General features: G+C 42.2%; 1 protein-coding gene across 2 annotated transcripts; it reads right to left on the bottom strand.

The window, feature by feature from the left end:
• Nucleotides 1-455: 455 nt before the first annotated feature.
• Nucleotides 456-11,459, bottom strand: NAA50 (N-alpha-acetyltransferase 50, NatE catalytic subunit). Of its 2 annotated transcripts, none has more exons than XM_075197418.1 (5): nt 11,185-11,459; nt 2,889-3,025; nt 2,451-2,570; nt 1,616-1,682; nt 456-1,004 (listed from the first exon to the last, which is right to left on the bottom strand). In XM_075197418.1, the coding sequence occupies exons 1-5, from the start codon at nt 11,190-11,192 to the stop codon at nt 824-826; spliced, it is 513 nt and encodes a 170-aa protein (XP_075053519.1). In that variant the 5' UTR covers nt 11,193-11,459; the 3' UTR covers nt 456-823. The 2 variants fall into 2 exon arrangements, with proteins under 2 accessions (XP_075053519.1, XP_075053520.1); XM_075197419.1 differs by having other exon boundaries at nt 2,889-3,022.
• Nucleotides 11,460-13,590: the final 2,131 nt, after the last annotated feature.

The raw sequence follows: 13,590 nt of genomic DNA, 5'->3' as shown, positions 1-13,590 counted from the left end.
AAACAGATATACCCAAATCTCCATCAAGATAAAACAGCATAAACTGACCCAATTCTATAGGCCGTGAAGTCTTCTATACTGGAGAAGTGGTACATATTAGGTATAGAATCAGCAGTATACATTCGCATCTCAGTCTAATTACATGGAAGACCCAGAGATGAAGGTTAGTCAGCACTGGTTCCCGTATAAATGGGTTATAACTGTAGGTGCGAGTGAGCTGAGATTTCTCAAAAACAGATTTAAGTATCCAGAAAGAGCTGCATGAAGTTACCACCGGAAGTCATACAGGCTAAACGTAGCTCCGTCACATCCTTAACGTTTCCCCGACAGGAGTTACCATATGGCCGAGCGCTTCCATTCAGCACCCACTTTTGTAAGCGAGTTGACTCTAACAAACGAGTAATTGAGACAATTTGCACTATGTAAAAATAAAGAAACAGCAATGAGTTTAGAAAGAGGATGCTAAAAAGAAATTAGTTTTTATTTAAAGACTATTCCAGACTGAAGCCACTCACTCTTCCAAACAAATTGGTGGGGGGAAAAAGTTGAAAAGCCACAAGAAAATCCATAACTCCCCTGCAAGTATGATCTCCACGAATGGAAAACATTTCAGAGTTCAACCAAACAATATACATATATGTGAGATTGTCAGCTCTCTGAAGAAGCATTCAACACACTTTTTTTTAGCTTTTAATTATTTTTTTTTTCAAGTGGAGAAGGAAGAAGAGATATTAGAAGTGTATGATCAGAGTAAAACTCAACGGGTCTCTTTCCATATTTGGCGACAAGCAAGTGCAAGAAAAGGGTTTGTTCATTTTCCCGTTTAGTTTTCACTCTTTTGCACGTCTGCGTTCTGCGCCGGAGAAGAAACTTTCAGGTTTTTCTGCAACACGTGAGCATCGGCCGGCTCTATCCTCTTGTAATAGTTTTTCTTCGTTTCAATTATCTCAAAGCCAAACTTCCTGTAGAAATCTATGGCGGACTCGTTACTGATCTGGACATGCCTATAAGGAAACAGAAGATATCTGCACTAAAACCACAAGATAATATGTGTACAGATGATAATAACTTTATACTGAACAAATAAACATAAACGGGAAAAAACAAAATTAAAGTGGAGCATCCCCCTAAACACAGTGGAAGCAGCCATTTTGGGGCAGAGACAACAGTCACAAGAACGCAGCCCTATCAACACTAGAACGAGCGACAGAGAAAGGCCAGCCAATACAATGACTTATCCCCCTGTGCAGGCGGCAGCTACACTATAAATATGGAGAAAATTATTTCAGTTAATGTTTCTAAAAAAAGGACTGTGCATTCCCATAGGGGTCAAATGAAGGGGCAGGAACAGACAATCGGTTTCTGACTTACTGATCACTAGGACCGTTCTACGTGAGAAATAACGGATTCAGTATTCAGTGACTAATGACAGGAAACCTAGTGATGTCATGTTGTCACTGGGGGAGTCCAACAGGAGTGTATGGAAGAGTCCTGATTGAATCACCCTTACCAATAACACTATGGGGGGGGAGAGGCAGAGACCAAAACAACACAGTGGTTATTAGGCAAGATCAGCATGACTAGCACATATCAAATGAGCTGTGACCATACTTACAGATAGATGTTGTCAAAGGTGCCGTCTTTTTCACAGATGTTTAAAACATGGTTCAACATCTTTGTTCCTGTGAAGACAAAACCATTATTTTTCCCAATAGAAAGATGTAGATCTGTTGAAACCAACCTAACACCAATGACTGAAAGGTAACCTGAATTTCAATGTTAACTACATGTCAACTGTATCAGTGACAACTATCTGATGATTCCAATTCATGCAGTGTACTCCTTTATCTTTGATATTCAATACAAAAATACAAAAGCAACGATCTCTTAAAGTAGATAACTATTTGGGCTTATGTTATTTTACAAGAAAATGAAAAATCTGCATGTAAAAAAAATAACCGTAAGTGACTTTTTTCCTATTCCACCTTTGATTTTTTAGTTAGACACAATCCATAGGACAGTACCTAACACCTGATCCCCACTAACCATCTGCCTGGCATCAGTAGCTGGAAACCAAACAGTCAATTTTGCAAATACAACCACTATATCTACACCAAAGCCGCTAATAAGTTCAAACACGACATCAGATCTCTGTATATGCTCCACCTCTGTGACAGACCACTGCTTACACCCAAATCACCTGAACACAAAAGCCCTGCAGAAGAGGCAAATATTAGATATACTACTACAGCATGCATCTAACCAATGTTTAGCTACAGGGTAGGGTTTATCTGGACAGAATAGACCCTTTAAAAACAGAAAGGCCACAAAGGTTGACTTGTCCTTTAAATCTGCAATTTTAGTGCAGTCACAGGTCTGCATCTATACAGTGCGCAAGCTGGAACGTTCATTTGTAATAACGGTTTTCATATTGTACTCTGGTTACATACCAATTCCTAGTCTGCGGTACGGTGCCAGGCAGCCCAGGGTCATGATGTAAAGTCTCTTCTGATTCTGAGAGTGATCAACCCTACAACATACTGCTCCCACAGCGATGTCATTGAAATAGGCTAAAATAAAGAGACAATATAATCAGCATCAATAGTACATAGGTCACCAATAATTGGATACAGCACTATTGCTATATTGGAGATAAGACACAGCTCATTCTATTAATAACTCATTCACTATTCGAATACTTCCTTGAGCAACATAAACATTCCAAAGCCAACATAGGTCATTTCAGTCTCAAGCCTCGGACATTTCACTCAAATGAAAATATATATATCTGGATCACTATATATAATTTTATTTTCACTTTGTAAACTGTAGGTCATCGCCTTTTTCAGCCAAACACAGTGTAAGCTACTCCTCTACAACCACCTTACCAAGTTTTGCCAGCTCCCCAACTTCCAAGACATCTTTGTAAAACTTATCATTATAGCTCACTGGGAAGATGACCTGGTTCAACCGCTTTAGTTGCTTTATGTTGTGTGGAGTTACATCTCCCAACTCGATCCGGCTACTGAAACAAAACAAAACATGCTTAATTATCATAACAAAGATCCATTTCAGACAGTGTTGTTTTAAATGTGTTCATATATTTTGGTTTAAATGCAGAGAATGAAAACATTTGCAGAGAAAAGGAACAGAAAACAAAACCCATCTCACAAAGCATTGTAACAAATCTGTAGTTTTTACATCACTACAAGAGAATTATGGAAGCTACATGATATTACATCAACATCACCATTATTAATTGTTCACTTTAAAACTCAAACAAGGATCAAAATTATAATAATGAGGAAAATAAACAGGTCACAATTAATTGAGGAACCCCAACCACGAAATGAACTTGTGTAAAAGGTCTGACATCTATGACTACCTCAAGTACATACACAACGCACAAACCACATAATGCATTAAAAAAAAAAAAAAAAAAATACAGCATTATACTGAATTTCTTATGTTTTAACATTTAATGAAGATCTCAGCAATAAAGCTCAACTTTCTTGCCATTCAGTATAGTGTCACACTACGCACTACGGCTATTCCCACCTAAATCACCCATGGTCTCAACAAATACTTTACATGCTGTTTCCAGTAGTTAATGTAATCTGCACTCTTCAGTACATTTTGCCATCTAGTCGAGGTGATCTTCTGCACTACTGTTTGGCCACTAGTTCTGTTCTCTACGTCTATTCAAAGGTCTTAATTCTTTAATGCTCTCTAGCATGTGGAGTACGCAAGACATGGCAGCAGTACGGCAGGGACATGCTAACTTGCACATCATCTTTCATGCAGTGAGAAAGCACAAAGCAATGATCTCTCCGTGCAACACTCCTTTCATAATCCTGGTAAAAGTACACAAACGTATCAGAACGACAGCTGAGCATGTGATTGGGGGAGCGTGGTCGAAGCATCAGTCTACAGACTAGTGAGCTGACATCAATTAAAGGGCAACACCACCTTTGTTTTTAATGCCAACTGGAGTGAATTCTAGAGACCGACACTGCAGGGAATTTCAGGACACATTGGCAATCCGACGATTGGCATCTGTTCAGCTTTGTATACTCTAGTGTCACCTAATTAGTTTACCATACTAGGTTAAGTGATTAAACAGACCACGAATAAACAATAAATCCAAAAGAAATACTATACAAGAAATGGATTCTTGTTGCAGCTCATGAAAATGTTAAAATTTGGAGCTTGTGAAAAGTATTTTATACGCACCAGAATTCAGCGATGGTTGCATTGCTCATAGCTATAAATAGCTTCTGACCGTCCTGCGAAGGAATGCGGTGCCCTGAAACTGATCCCACTGCAGATCACTCCACCAAGCCCAAAATATATTTACAGCTATTGCTTGTTAAATTTAGTCTAAGACGTTCATCACAACCACATGTATCGTGAGAACGTGTTTGGTGTAAGGTCCACGCAGAATTACCAGACAATTCCACCAACAGCAATCCATTTCCCCATCACTGCGATTGTCTACTTCTTTACGATCCACTTACAAAGTTCAGCACCGTAGCATCTAAACAGCCAACATTATGACCTATGCTAGGGTGAAAGGTACAATTTACACTCCTAAGAAGGTAGCCAGGGTTATATGAAGGATATAGATTCTGGTTGCAGGTAAAATGGCACATTAGGAATGTTTGTTTTGTCAGTGTCTCTACACAGCTTAAGTTTACACCTCCCAAGATGAAATATGTTGAAGATTACACAACCAAAAGGGGTCCAGGAGCACAAAGACTTTCAGACAGCTTAAATCTAATGAGAATGCTGCCTCTGATTTTTATTAATGAAAGTAAGTTTTGATAGCAGGGGAAAAAAAAATCTAAGTATCCCTGTTAGATTCAGCAGGCAGAACCTTGCAGTATTAATATGTAGGATGTGAAAAGCAGGCAGCATAAATAAAATAAGGTGCTCTCCATTCTTGCTGAAACAACACTATTCAGGATAACCCTGTATAACTTTTTGAAATTTAAACATATGCGCTCTAAATGTGCATTTCATCTCTTAATGCCAAGCCATTATCAATATCACATTTTGGAATTTTAGTTCAGATTGACTTTCAACGAGATAAATAATTGTGCTTCTAGGAATAACAGACATTACAGCACAGTATCTAGAATGTCTAGTTACAATAGAACAACAGATGTGCATGCCTTTCAGACAAGCTCTGCCAAAGCATAACACATCGTTAAATGGAAAGGTACGTTTGGCCACAGCAGCACTACGATTGGTTCTGTAATTCCTATCTACTTTCCTAGGTTTACAGGAAAACCAGACTCAGATCAGCAAACTGCTTCTAAATCCCAGCTATTGGGTCATAATGAGTGAAGAAATAACAATGATCAGGGTTGAACCAATGAAGCATTTTATTAGTCAGATAGCAGCCTTCCAAAACCAGAATTGTACAAAGTACCCAGAAAAACTTTTCTACAGGAAACGTTCAAAATTCTGCACACTGCAAGCCCTGTACATTTATACTTTATTTCCACAAATGCATAAAATGATTCTTCTTCCTTTTCTAACATGGTAAATAATATACCAAATATGAGAACCTGCTGCAAAGCCAATAACGCAATGCGCTCACAGCGCAGCAGAGACAGGGCTTCTAATGAACTATGGAGGGAACAGACAAACCTCCTCTCCCTGGACTGTACCGAGCAGATTACATGAGGTCAGATGATAGTAGATCAGAATAGAATATTCTGATCTACTGAGTCCTACTGGGAGGTGAGCGCTAGCAGCTGCATCTTCATAAGCAGTAGTCTGCTTTCAACATCAGCATCAGGTAGCAGCCAGATCATCCCTATTTGTTATATGAGGGCAGCATGACAGAGGAGGACGGGCTTGTAACAAACGCCTTTAAAAAAAATCATTGAAAAAGAAAAAAAAATGCAGTTGTGAAAAATGGCAATTGCTTTTTAACAGGAGCATCAATACACATAAAAGTGTACCTGAGATATGTAACACAGTAAAACATTACCAACTAATATATAAAAGTCTCCCCTATTGTAGTATAAACCAATCACTGTACAAGATCAAGAGAATTGATTCAGCAAGTACTGAGTAATGATGACTTTTTCAGTTTAGAATTCCTGTGTTTAACTGGTCTTGTTCGAGCGCTAACTTTTAACAATATATATATTTTCATACCTAATGTCCCTCCATAAGATGTCTCATCTATATTTGCCTTATGCATTCTGGTCAGCCAACCACCTACACCTATGATCCTCATTTACCAACACCTTGCATCTCTATGTCGTATATTAGACTGCACCTCAACAACCAAACTAAAATCTGACCTTTAACACTTTCCTTTAACACTTTAAACATCTCCTCTTCATGGACACTATTTATAGTATCAAGTACTTTAGTTGTATATCCATTAGATTAGTTGATAAGCCCATCCCAAATATCCTACACCTCCCCTCCACAAACACCTCCGTCCTGCGCTGCTGGGGCAAGACGTTTCATCTATTGCACCTGCTAGCAGAGCCACAGGCTAATCACGTAGCACAAGATTATATACTACATTATAGTGCAATATTATGGAAATGTGTTTGATACAAACAGCTAATTACTGAACTGCCTTATTAGCATTAACTAACCTACAGGATCATAAGGTAAGGCAGAATATGTGAAAGATCAAACTTTTTATGAAACAAGAATTTACCCACAAGATATTAACCCATTCATGGCTGGGGCTATTTTTATACATTCATAAACAAATTACATAGGAGTTTTGCTGTGTCATTAAACTCAATAATAATTTTCAAGGTACATTTAACTAAAATAAAAACTAGGGTTGTTTGATAAAATACCCCCAGAATAACTATACACAGAAACTTCTAGCAACATATAACAAAAACATCCACTTATTGCATTGTTTGATCCACTTCGCAACCTTCCCTCAATGCTGTGATAAAGACACCAAATACAAGAACCACCCAAGTGTTCACCAATGTAACATAAACAGTATGCCAGTATTAAAGCATATACCATGGGGCACTGCCTCTACTAGCTACCCAACATCCCTTCAACCTAAACATCAGTTTAAAAAGGGCGCAACTAATTAATGGATTACAACTAGTAGCATTTTCATCAGAAAACCCCTTTTTACAGCTCAATCTACAGATCCACTGCGGGCAAGTGAATGTGCTCTTTGTAGATCTCTACAGCGAGACCTCAATACTACGCTCTCCTGTTTCCAGTAGCAGCAGTGTCTTCTCACTGACAGGTTTTATCTCTGTAGTATGTGAAATATCCATCATTATTCAAAACATATTAGCTATCCATTAAACTGGGATACATTAGAAAGCCATGCACTACTTATGTGTAATGCTAGTATGCCAATGGACCGCACACAATGGAAGAGATTTCCTCCAGCATATGTTGCATGAAAGATTGGCTGAGGGATCTAAGGTGTTTATGTAGAAGAAAAAGGATGTGAGGTTTTGAAAGCTGCCGAGTAAAAGATTATGGGTTCCGATTGCATCTCACTCACATTTACACCCCATCCCTTTACAGCTGGTAAACTAGACTGGATTTGACAATTCTGTATTACAGAACTGGAAAAGCCTCTGGAAAAATGGTTGCATGTAGAAGCACCAGGGCAGGCATGCCCGGCATTGCCACCTGTTACTAAACTCTAGTGCAGTTTGTGGTGTTGACCATATATAAACCAGATTCCTATTTTTCTAGGGCACTTTAAAAGAAAAAGAAAAAAAAAAAAAGAAAGAAAAAACCTGACTGATAGGGAGACTTAATTTACCAAACAATCCTAGGACCAGAGACCAACTGAACAGACGTATCACTGTCCAACATTTCTTGGTCTATCCATTTTCATACAGCAACTTCTCCATGTAACCAGCAACTATAGAGGTAATAGTTTTTTATGTTTATAAGCAGATTGTACATTACAGATCCCACATACACAATTACAATGGTTTGACACCTCACACACTACTATTGGAAGAAACATTCACTAAATAATTCAGAACTAAAATCCTATCTGTATCTCTGATTACCTAATTACATTACACTGAGGGGTTGCCCTAAGAGCAGCATTTCTCAGGTACAGTCATCATAATTTTACAACAGTCACAGCTCTCAAAGCACATTTAGTATGTGCCAAGCATGTCATTGATTGCCTTTCCTATACTGAACTACAAAAGGGTTTACTGGACACCAATTGGCAACTGGACCACACGGCATGCAAAGCTATCAGCACAATGACAAGTGTTACAAATCCTGGAAGGGAGTGAAAGGGATGGTCTGATGGGATCTGCGATACATAGAGGTTATTTGTGGTTTTATGGCTTGATTCGGGGTTCCCCCTTTTACAGTCAGTGACCTGCCGTTACTAAACACTCCTATTGGTGGTATTCTGCCAACAGACACTCAAGTGCCAAATGCGCACCGTGTCCCCTTCACAGGCACATGGAGCGGCTTGTTTATGGGTGTTAGGTATATCTACTGCAGCACCTCTTTGCAGGTGACAGTGGTTAGTTTACCCTGACCGCTTACTTTGGATCAGGGCTGCGGGTTGCATGCAAAGCGTTGACTCAGGGCTGTGGGTTCAACACAGGACAGCTGGGGAACAGATTAGAGTTTAACTTTAATCTGTAGGTCACAGGATACAGCAGGCAATAGATGTCAGGCAGGTTCTTGCAAGCAGAATGGTGTTTATTTGCTCACAAGCACTCCATACAAGGACTATTACACATCACTTTGTAGTACTGGTGATTCATACAGAAGTATAGATGGTTCACATTCTAAATGGGTTCTGCTGACCCTTTTCATAGGTTTTTTTTATTTATTTATTTATAGAAGTTAGCAGGGGGTAATCTAGCCCTCTATCTTTTTAACCAACCCTGGCACCATTAAGACTGCACTGGTATATAACATTAATATATCAGTAAATAGCTCAGAAAGTACAACATGATCTAAAATTGGATGTAAACAGCAATCTGCAATTTAACAAGAACCATTTGGTTCACTACAATTGGGATATGTCCACAGGACACACACAAAGGGCAACCCCTGGTATGCATTCAAGCTAAAGAAATGTGTTTAGTCAATGTAACACCTTCCTGGCGTCAGCCCTAATACTTAATATGGGATATCCTGTCTTTAAAATGTTTCACAAAAAGTCTCCCAAATACCTGTAAAAAAATTATATATAACACTCAGCATTCACAATAACATCCACAAATAACAAAATAGTATGTTGGATGTACATCATACTATATGTGTCCCTGTGCATAATGTAATATAGTATGTACTAGTGTATACTGTGTGTCACTATGCATTATAGTCGGATAGCCTGACTTCGGCTCACTGCTGATTGTGTGGTACAGTGTTACACTGTAATACAGTGGAGTATGTTCTAAAATATAATGTGTCACCATGTAACAGTCTGGATTCAGCCTACTACTACATGTCTTGTATTTTTCTACTGTGTGACAGTTTACGTCTCCAAGTGTAAGTTAAGATAGGAGGTCAGTGTGGTATATGGACAGCAGAGTAATCTGTATGGTACATATGACTGGGGTCAAGAAGGTACATAGGGGTCAGTGTGATATACAGTGTGTCAGTGTAGTGTATATGGAACATATGACAGGGTCAGGAAAGTATATAGAGATCAGTCCAGTATATGGGTGTCAGTGTAGTATATATAACAGTGGCGAGTGTATCAACTTAGTATATATGGTACATATGACAGGGGTCAGGGAGGTATACAGGGTGTTAGCGTAGTGTATATGGTACATATGACAGAGGTAAGGGTGGTAAAAAGGATACATATAACGGGTCGGTCACTATACGGAGCATATCATCATCAAATATGCTAGAGGTAGGGTCAGAGCAAGGGGGCAGTGAAGTACATATGACAGGGATCAAGGCGGTATATACAGAGCACATGTAACAAGGCTAGGGCAGGTATAAAGGGGACAGTGAGGTAAACTTGGTACATATGGGTAGGGGTGGTATAAGCGGGTCAGTGCAGTACATATGACAGAGCCAGAGTGGTATTAGGGGGTCAGTGTAGTATATTCGGTACATATGACAGGGGTAGGGGTGGTATTAGTGGGTCAGTGGGGTATACATGGTACATATGACAGGGGTAGGGGTGGTATAGGAGGCAGTGGGGGTATACATGGTACATATGACAGGGGTCAGGGTGGTATAGGGGGCAGTGTAGCACATATGACAGTGGTCAGGGTGGTATATAGGGATCAGTTCAGTATATGGGTGTCAGTGTAGTATATTCGGTACATATGACAGGGGTCAGGGTGGTATAGGGGGCAGTGTAGCACATATGACAGGGGTAGGGGTGGTATTAGTGGGTCAGTGGGGTATATATGACAGGGTCAGGGTAGTATATAGGGATCAGTTCTGTATATGGGTGTCAGTGTAGTATATTCGGTACATATGACAGGGGTCAGGGTGGTATTAGTGGGTCAGTGGGGTATATATGGTACATATGACAGGGGTCAGGGTGGTATTAGTGGGTCAGTGGGGTATACAGGGTACATATGACAGGGGACAGGGTGGTATAGGGGTCAGTGGGGTATATATGGTACATATGACAGGGGTCAGGGTGGTATTAGTGGGTCAGTGGGGTATATATGGTACATATGACAGGGGTCAGGGTGGTATGGGGGGCAGTGGGGTATACAGGGTACATATGACAGGGGTCAGTGGGGTATATATAGTACATATGACAGGGGTCAGGGTGGTATAAGTGGGTCAGTGGGGAATATATGGTACATATGACAGGGGTCAGGGTGGTATAGGGGTCAGTGGGGTATATATAGTACATATGACAGGGGTCAGGGTGGTATAAGTGGGTCAGTGGGGAATATATGGTACATATGACAGGGGTCAGGGTGGTATAGGGGGCAGTGGGGTATACAGGGTACATATGACAGGGGTCAGGGTGGTATATATGGTACATATGACAGGGGACAGGGTGGTATAGGGGGCAGTGGGGTATACAGGGTACATATGACAGGGGACAGGGTGGTATAGGGGGCAGTGGGGTATACAGGGTACATATGACAGGGGTCAGGGTGGTATTAGTGGGTCAGTGGGGTATACAGGGTACATATGACAGGGCCAGTATTGGGGGTCAGCACAGACACATTACACCATGTGACAGCTCACCCCTTCATGACGTCAGCGGGTGCTCGGAGTCGCGGGCTCTGTCACGGCGATATCTCTGGGGCCGCAGGCTCGATCCCGGGGTGTCGGTGGGGATATCGCACCCCCCACTGTGAGGTAATTTTGGGTCGAGGTCTCGCTCTCCACCGCCCCCCCTGACCTAAGGCACGTGACCCAAACGCGTGCACGCGCCACCCCACACTCCTTCGAATGGCGCGAAGGCTCCCGAGCCGGGAGAACGGTGCACGCATGCGCAGAACATCCGCCAATCACAGCGCTCGAAGCGAGCGAGCAACATCGCGCCTGCGCTTTTCGGACGCCAATGAAAACTATTCACAGGAAGATTTGCAATGCGCATGCGCGTTGCAGATCATGTGACAGTGGCAGTGAACGGGATGGTGCGCCTGCGTGTAAACTCTCGTTCTCCGCCCTCTCACTAAGTGCCGGCAGCATGAATGCGCATGCGCAGTGTGATATAAATATATATCTAGATCTAGATATCTATATAGATATCTATATATAGATATATATATTTTATACATCATCATCACCATTTATATGCTGCCACCGATTCCGCAGCGCTGTACAGAGAACTCATCCACATTAGTCCCTGCCCCCATTGGAGCTTACAGTCTAAATTCCTAACATACTGTGCCATGCTGCCTTTGCTTCTGTTCCTTCACTTACCTTTTCTTCTCTATCCTTCTCTTCTTGTCTTCTATTTTCTTGCTTGCCGCCGACTCCTCTGCGCTGCTCACTGAATTGTCAGCGTGACGTGACGCCCAACATTCAGTGCGGGCGGAGCAGAGAGGAGGAGTGCAGACGCAGTGGACAGTTGAGTTTTTTGTTTTTGTTTTTTCACGGAGCCTGCTTCTGTATATATATATATTGACCCCCCTCCAATCTGGTTTCCGCCCCCTCCACTCGACTAAAACCGCACTGGCCAAAGTTACTAATGGCCTCCTCTCAGCCAAATCCAGGGGAGACTTCTCCCTGCTCATTCTCTTGGACCCCTCTACGGCCTTTGACACCGTGGACCATCCCCTCCTTCTGCAGACCCTTCTCTCTCTTGGCCTCTCTGGCACTGTCCTCACTTGGTTCACCTCTTACCCTGCCAACCGCTCCTTCTCTGTTTCCACTCATGCTCACCCCCCCCTCCACCCTCCTCGTTGAGGACCCTCAGGGCTCTGTTCTCGACCCTCTTCTTTTCTCACTGTACACCACCTCCCTGGGTGATCTCATCTCTTCCTTTGGTCTCCAGTGTCACCTCTATGCTGATGACATTAAACTCTACATTTCCTCTCCTGACCTCCTGCTCCCCCCCCCCCTCCTCTCTCGTGTTTCCGACTGCCTCCCCACCATCTCCTCCTGGATGTCTTCACGTTTTCTCAAAATCAACATTGCAAAAACTGAACTAATTGTTTTTCCTCCTTTTAAATCTTCTACCCACTGTGAACTTTCCATCACCGTTAATAACACTACCATCTCTTCTGTTCCCCAACTCCGATGCCTGGTGTCACTCTTGACTCCTCCCTCTCTTTTGCCCCCCACATTCAATCTCTTGCCCAATCCTGTTGCTTCCAAATACAGAATATTGCCCGCATCCGGCCCTTCCTCTCTCAGGAGGCTGCTAAAACCATTATCCATGTTCTCATTATTTCCCATCTCGATTACTGTAACCTTCTCCTCACCGGCCTCCCCCACTCCCATCTCGCCCCTCTTGCTCTGTTCTTAACGTGGCTGCGAGACTTATCTTTCTCTCACGCCGCTCTTCCTCTGCCTCCCCTTTCTGCCTTGCCCTTCACTGCCTCCCTTTCCCCTTCAGAATCCTCTTTAAACTCCTCACTGTCACCTACAAGGCCCTCTCCCTTTCCACTGCCGCTTATATCTCTAACCTCCTCTCCATCCACACTCCCGCCCGTTCCCTGCATTCGGCCAATGACCGTCGCCTTTCCTCTACACTGATCACTTGATCCCATGCCAAAATCCAAGACTTCTCCCGTGCTGCCCTCCTTCACTGGAACAACCTCCCTGTCACTCACCGGACCGTGAGTGCCTCTTCCCGGACATTTAGGAACCGTGGCCGTCCACCATCCTGAGGGTCTGCGCATGCGCAGCCCTTTTCTATACTTCAGTGTATACCCCTTTAACTTAATTGGCAGATCAGGCAACCTCCCTATATTAAGCACCTGTGGTCACTACCACGTTGCCTGATCTTGGAGTCTCATTCCTCATGAGTCTCTGAAGGTGTTCCTGTATTACTTGTGTATTCAGTGCTGCTGATTCCTGTGGTTTCCAAACCACTTCTACTACTGTGGTTCCATACCACTTCTACCATCAACTTTATCATCATGACTGTTTGCTGATTCCTATCCGCTGCCTCCGTGCACTACAGTCTTCTACACCACT

The sequence above is a fragment of the Mixophyes fleayi genome, chromosome 2 (assembly GCF_038048845.1).
Source record: "Mixophyes fleayi isolate aMixFle1 chromosome 2, aMixFle1.hap1, whole genome shotgun sequence".
Taxonomy (NCBI): domain Eukaryota; kingdom Metazoa; phylum Chordata; class Amphibia; order Anura; family Limnodynastidae; genus Mixophyes; species Mixophyes fleayi.
Note: the sequence above shows the minus strand (reverse complement) of the source record. Positions and strands in the feature narration are given on the sequence as shown.